Genomic DNA, 6,994 nt, shown 5'->3' with positions numbered 1-6,994 from the left:
ATTCAGTCCAATCTTTATGAACATTGTTATTGTTCAATTCACTGTTTTTTCTTGAATATTAATTTCGATCGGTCCATTTAATACAAAAATAAATCGATTGTTAATGTTGGAGTGAACGTATTTGAAATTGGTTGCCCATTGGATAATAATATAGCCCACATCTGAAGACTACAACCAACCCCAAGTATGAATTTTTGGCTTTGTTTTCTTCACTGGTCACATCAGGATAACATAAAATTGACGGTGGATGACATCGACGACATAAATATTTAATCTGATAGGATAAAAATCGTTGTGGTGTCCAATACGTGTTTGAGTTAGTGAATTAAGTGATCACTTGATTAATGGTCTGAAACTCGATTTGTCATGCCAACACTTTTTCGGACAAGCTGCTAAACCTGATTTGCAAGTTATTGTATTAGTTCGAAGGTTTAATCTATGTCCACCAAAAGAGTAACGACTGACGAGTTTCCGTAACTAATCCCCTCGATAAAAGACATCACTAAAAAAGTAAAATAGAGTAAAATGAAATAAAAGATGACTGAGTATTCCTTATTTGAATTCTGTTTTCAGAATATCAATGAAATGTTTCAGGATAAATCAAACTCAGTGTGGATGTTACCTAATTACCAAATGCAAAAAACATACTTTCTGTACAACAAATCTAGTCTTTCTAGTTGACAGCGGTAAGAGGAAGCCGAGAGTCTCTCAAAGAAACAACAGCCTCTAACATTTGCTTTACCTCTCCATTCGCCTGCTGCTTTAAAGATTTAGTGTCCCAGAATGACTTGAGCAATTCTTCGAAAGATGGGGTCCTGAGTTCCTCAATGGAAGAAACACTTGGGATGTTGATCGCTCTCTTCTTCAGTGTCGAGCAAGATTGTTGATCCACCTAATATTGTCAAAACAAGGATTCATTCTTACAAAATTTTCATATTTTTCTAGTTGTCATTTAAGCAAATGTATCACGCAACATAAACTTTTCATGCAATCTGTTCTGCTCTGTACTTGGTTCTGGATTCAATCCAGTAATTTTATTTTCTAAATTTTGTCAAGCAACAAGATCTCATGTGAGAGACTCCTACCGCATAGTCTTCTATAAGGCATTTTCCTGCATTTTCTGTTATTTCCACAATGTTGTGATGATGCCCACTGTTCAATTCTCGTAAGTCCCCACAACATGTAACAATCATGGAATCAAGATTCGTGCATGCCTCACGGTCAAGTTGTAGTGAACCTGCAAGTTAATGAAATGAAAAGGATGTCAAGAATAATATTCAGTTGAACTTCACCAACGATGAAATAGATATAAACTAGTTATCTTACGGTCAATGGACGACAGCAGATTTTTGCTTCCAATATCTGCATCTTCAATAGCAGAGCTCACAGCAGAAGTAAACCGCCCACGCAATAGTTCATTGGTGCCCATTTCTCTCCTATAGTTAGGTCACATATAAACATAAAATGACGATAATGTGCAGGTGAAACTTTAAAGCTTGAATATTGGGATTTGTACTAACCTAAATATTTCATTCATTGAAGCAATATTGCTCTTCTCTAGACAATGCAGGGATTCTTGAGCATTTTTCCATTGTTGGGCACCCAATTTTGCTTGTTCCATACTGTGTAGTTTTTTAGTTGTTAAGAATGAGCAACCCCATTTGAGAATTAGAGACATGACAGGGAAGGGAATCTATAATTTGTGAACAAAAACATATAAAACTAACCATTTATACAAGACATCCTCCAAGTCATTTTTACCACTTTCCACTGATGCTGTGTTCTCAAGATAATGGGATTCAGCGCTCTCCATGTAACTTGTCCATTCAGCTTTGATAGAACAAGTAGTATCTTGCATAATTGACATCTCCTGCTGTAAACTTGTTGTTCTGCTAGCTGCACTCGCCCTAAGTCCATCAATCGCACATTGAACCTGGTAACAAAAACGCAAAAAGGACATAATAATTTATTATCATTTGAGTAACTATATTAAAAGAATAAGAGACTGAGATATTCGACCCATAATAATTTTATTATCATATGATTAACAATATTAAAAGAATAAGTGACTATTACTGAGGTTTTGCAAGTATCACTCTTTAATTTTTTTATCTTGGTTGGCCGAATAAAAATAAAACTGAAAATGACTACAGGGTCACACACATTGGCAATTTGGCAGATTTAATCATGTTTAGTAACTTGAAAATGGTAATCAAAACGAAGTGGGAAAATTATATATAGGTTTTGCAAGTATCACATTTTGCATAAATCCTTTTGCATCTTTTATCTTTGTTGGCCGAATAAAAATAAAACTGAAAATGGCAACTAGGTCACACACATTGGCAATTTGGCAGATTCAATAATGTTTAGGAACTTGAAAATGGTAATAAAAACGAAGTGGGAAAATTTTATATATATAATGATGTGTTGTGAAAGATCAATCTTAAGTTTCCCACAAGTGACAATTTTTACCTACCTCTTTCATCAAGAGTGGGTGAAAGTTTAAAATGAAAATCCAAGTGATTCATTTAATTTATCCATTTACAGGTGCATACCACTTTTCGCTTTCGAGCATTTGAACTAGCAAGCAGCTCTGCTACTTTTTCTAGTAGTTGCTTTTCTTCATGAGCAGCACACTCCTATGAAAAAAATTGAACATCCACTCAGAAATAGTTTGATGCGCAGGTTGAATGAAGTTTTTAAACAAAGAAAGTAAACCTCAAACTTCTTTCCAAATTCAGATAATTTCCAATTATTAGTTGTATGTGCTTCTTCCACAATCTGGCCCAATTTTGTGGCGTACCCATCTAAAGTCTTGAAGAAGTTTACAGCTATTTGAGAAATTGATCTAGTGGTTTCAACTGCTCTGCTGTGAGCCTGAAAAGAACATTGCAATTAATTTGATGATAAACCAAAAAAAAAAAAAACATCTTCCATCCTGTAAATTGAGAAATGCCAACCTCATGTTGCTGTTGCGCATATACAGTTAATTTGTTCTCCTGACTGTGCAGGCTATTTTGAAGGCCATTAAGTAAAGTATCAGCCTCTGAAGCAATTCCTTTGAAAAGCTGCACAGCAGATGAACTGCAATCATTCGTGCTGAAATAAGGTTCTATGATTTTTCTCAAAGCAATATTCAATAAATGCACACCTCCTCTAGTGCAGAAGAATGCTTAGAAACTTCGGAACTCAGTTGACCAGATGTTGATTGAGAGTTACCATAAAGCTGTCCGGCTAAATCATCTAAAACCTTTATACCAGAACCATACATGGTTTTCAAGTTTTTAAGGCACTCCCGGAGCTCTCCAGCAGCCTTGAAATGCAACAGATTAGAAACTCTATTGACTAGGAACTTTAAAATACAACGGGTGTCCCTATCTAACCGACATACCTCAGTCTTTGTGGTTACGAATGACTGCATGTCTTCTTTCATCTCCTTCAGTTGTTGCTCTTGCTGTGTGGTAGAAGATGCCACAGATTTGTGTAAGATCTCAAGTTGCTTAGTCAACTGAGACTGGAAATTTTGAATAAGAATCTTATTCCCATCTTTTATTTTGTCATTGCGTTCTACAGATTTCACAACACTTTCATTATATAGGATCATTTGCTGATATATTTGAGCATATTATTTGTTCAAAGTCAAGATGCAAACCAATCTTGGCAAATAGGTTTTGGACATCTGATACAGCATTCTCCAATTCTGCTCGAAGCTCATGGGCACGCTCAACAAGTGATTTCTCTAGGAAAAAGTAATCAAGTGAAAATTTCATAAAACTGGCCCCTTTTAGTCCAACAACTAAAGAGAAATTAATGGTAAATCAAAAGATGTTAAAGAATTAAAATTGATGAAAAATCGAATTAGATTTCAGATGCCACAACAAGTGATGGAATGGCTAGTAATATTCCATTAAATATATTATATACTTGTGGCTTGATATATTATGCCACGTACCAGACTTGAGAAGATTGGATACAAGGTAATCTTTTTCTTTGATCGTTGCATTTGCCTGCTTGTGCCTTCCTTCAAGATCAAGCAATGAATGTTCAGTTTCTTGTAGCTTTTTCTGAATATGAATAGAACCCAAATCATTCCTCGACATCAAAGCAAAAGGGAAAAAGATTATAATGGTAGACAGTCAAATAATACCTCGGTCTTTTCAAGTTTATCACTTAATTCAACAGTCAACTGCTGTTGAGAATCGTACAATTCCTGGAGTTCCAGTAGTTGCTGCGCAAAAATTGAAAATTTTGTGATGACTCTTTGAGTTTCCACAGAGCACATCAAAAAGACTAAGGTTAAAAAATAGTGTTAGTTTTACCTTGTCCCTGGATTCTAAATCGAGTTCCATGCGCTCTACTTTTTCGGACATGGCCTGAAACAATAGAAAAAAACATGGCTGTCATATCATGGGCATGGGGAATCACATTAAATAATTTCAGCAAACACCACCAAACCTTTTTATCAGACTCATCCTGGAGATAACGTTCTCGTGGTATATAGATTCCATTCTTCTCCCTTGCGGCATATACCTCTGAAGGATATTAGGTCATTATTTATATATATAGAAGTTTAGATTGCTTTGAAGAACTTAACAACCGTAGATAAAGTTCATAACAGATCGCAAACACTGAAAACAACCTTGCTTTAGTCGATCGATTTCAGAATACAGATCCTTCATTATTGCAGATTTCATTATTTTTTGATTGATCTGTAATAACAACCATGTACTAGCTGATTAGTCCACACTGTAAAATAATCATCTGAAGAAAGGAAGAATTGTATCCAAATATTCAAAACCACTAACCTCGGGTTTGTTCTTTATGTTTTTTGCACGGTGAGCATAATCCAGAGTGCTAAGTGTCTCTTCCAAACAATGGATGGAAGGTGATATTGTTGCAATTACACAAGTCTTCGTTTTCCCCCCAAGAGAATCTCTAAGCAACCTTGTCAACTTGCTATCCCTGAGATTTCACATGACATTAATCATTTTGAAACACACCTGGATAATGGATATCTGGTTAACAAGGAAAAATGAATTTTTTTTTTTACCTGTAGGGTACGTGAACAGAATGGTCAACCAAAGCATTTATGACTCGACCAAGGGTCAGCAAGCTCTTGTTGATTTCACCTGCTTCCCTTGCTCTGCCCTGAAATTGTAGACACGATCAACAATTTATACACACAGACACATTCAGTTAAAATTATGATGACTTCTATCCCCATTGTGGAGATTAATGAACAGATAGAGAAGGAAAAAAATCAGATAAGTTGCATTTTCTAACCTCTCTGGCACCAGACCGTGAAATATTTTCTGAACCAGCAAGATCAACCAAATTAAGCTTCCCACATTTGATCATCTCCTCTCCTTCTGGGGTGCACTCCTTCATGTGAATTGTGATTGAAAAAATAGAGTGAGAACGGCTGCTCTGTTTGTTAAGAAGAGTCTCTGCTGTTCTCCTTTTAGCAGAACCTTTCTCTAGGATTCTATAGATTTCATTTGCGGTGGACACAATCTCCTCTTCCAATCCCCTAACAAGGACTCCACCTTTTCCATCCTCCATAAGCGCTATTGGTTTCTTTGACTTGTCATCTATGAATTTTGAACATTCTTCCTGCGCCAAAAGATCTGTAATTTCCTCATTGTAGAGTTCCAAGAATGTAACTTTAATGCTGTACTCAGCATTTTGGGCCTCTAGGATATCAAATATTTGCCTAACAGCTCTTGGAATAACTCCACCATCACTCGTAATATCACCGTTCTAAGCAAGAAGTCAAATCATTAGGATAAAGTGGCACATGATACATCTCGAAACCAGTACAGCTAGAGAGGACATAAATCAAACCTTTTTTCTTGATCCACCCTCCATTGTGTAAGTCTTGCCTGTTCCAGTTTGCCCATAGGCAAAAATGGTGCAATTGTACCCCTCCAGGACCTCAAAAACTATAGGGCAGATTGACTGATCATATATATCCTTTTGCTGAGATGTTGGACCAAATATCTAAAACAAAAATCCAGAAAATTATGTTGTATTATTAAAAGAGCGTGCATTGACACCTGAGAAAAAGAGAAACTATAAGGGGGGAAACAGCCAGGTCTTAAAATAGAAACCAAGGGGAAAAAACAAATCATTCAACCACCCGGTTGCTATTTAATGAACAACCAGAATCATATGGTTTAAACAACCTTCAACAACGTTGTCTCTTATATAATGAATAGCCATAAGTCTGAAAATAGAGCGAAGTTGTACAATTTTCAGTTATTTATATTTCTACTCTTTTAATATTCCCCAAATTTATGCGTACAACAAAAACATGTAGGCAGGAGAAGATATATCAGACCTTGTCAAAGTTGAAAGTCCTATCAATCTGCTTGTTGGCAATATTCTGAATAGCACAAACTTCTCTTCTGTTTTCATTGCAAGAAATCACCACAGGAGTATGCACTCTCGCTTCATCCTCACTCAATGGCCTGATGAAACATAAATAAAGCCCATTAGAATTCCATAAAAAAACCATTAAAATCAGAACACTCGATGAAAAAAAAAGGTTCACCTGCATCGCACAATAACCTGCACATTGACACCTCCTTTATCCTTGTCATTCTTTCCGTTCAAACTACCATCCCCAGATCGCAGATCTCTCGCTGTCTTATCGCTGGAACGTGGGGTGTGTGACGGCGATATCGGCACCATTCCACCTCCTCCCCTTCTATCCATTCACCGCAATCACTATTAAATTAAGCCTGTTCACTGCGACACAAGCCAAACCCAGCTCTGAAAAAATCAAATCAAGTCGCATTAAACCCAAATGAAAATATCTACAGACAAAACATACCACAAAACGAGAAAATACAATGTGGCTTCTTTAATGAGCAAAAAATTGTAAAAACTGAACAAACAACCGACAAATCCAGAAAGAAGTCGATTTATGATTCGAAAACAACAAAGCAACTTACAGATCAGAAGAATCGCAGCAAAATACGATTATTGTGGA

The 6,994-nt window shown here is 36.3% G+C and overlaps 1 protein-coding gene across 1 annotated transcript; it reads right to left on the bottom strand.

The window, feature by feature from the left end:
- Positions 1–532: 532 nt before the first annotated feature.
- Positions 533–6,748, bottom strand: LOC142531519 (kinesin-like protein KIN-5D). The gene is made up of 22 exons (XM_075637674.1): positions 6,554–6,748; positions 6,341–6,470; positions 5,845–6,000; positions 5,284–5,760; positions 5,051–5,148; positions 4,806–4,962; positions 4,640–4,709; positions 4,456–4,532; positions 4,320–4,373; positions 4,148–4,228; positions 3,953–4,064; positions 3,653–3,739; positions 3,392–3,567; positions 3,152–3,313; positions 2,961–3,068; positions 2,719–2,877; positions 2,556–2,639; positions 1,728–1,933; positions 1,521–1,622; positions 1,327–1,436; positions 1,086–1,237; positions 533–892 (listed from the first exon to the last, which is right to left on the bottom strand). Exons 1-22 carry the CDS (start codon positions 6,715–6,717, stop codon positions 674–676), a joined length of 3,141 nt encoding a protein of 1,046 aa, XP_075493789.1. The 5' UTR covers positions 6,718–6,748; the 3' UTR covers positions 533–673.
- Positions 6,749–6,994: the final 246 nt, after the last annotated feature.

Source organism: Primulina tabacum, chromosome 17 (genome assembly GCF_025594145.1).
Source record: "Primulina tabacum isolate GXHZ01 chromosome 17, ASM2559414v2, whole genome shotgun sequence".
Classification (NCBI taxonomy): Eukaryota; Viridiplantae; Streptophyta; class Magnoliopsida; order Lamiales; family Gesneriaceae; genus Primulina; species Primulina tabacum.
The sequence above is the reverse complement of the archived record's forward strand: the minus strand, read 5'-3'. Positions and strand labels throughout refer to the sequence as shown.

Bases quoted from the DNA above. Each gene is read 5' to 3' on its own strand.
- LOC142531519 (XM_075637674.1), bottom strand. From the start codon at position 6,717: ATGGATAGAAGGGGAGGAGGTGGAATGGTGCCGATATCGCCGTCACAC. The intron at 4,229-4,319 runs GTAAAACTAACA...ATTTTTGCGCAG, and splicing joins ATTTAGAATCCAGGGACAAG to CAACTACTGGAACTCCAGGA. The intron at 1,437-1,520 runs GTTAGTACAAAT...ACCTAACTATAG, and splicing joins TCAATGAATGAAATATTTAG to GAGAGAAATGGGCACCAATG.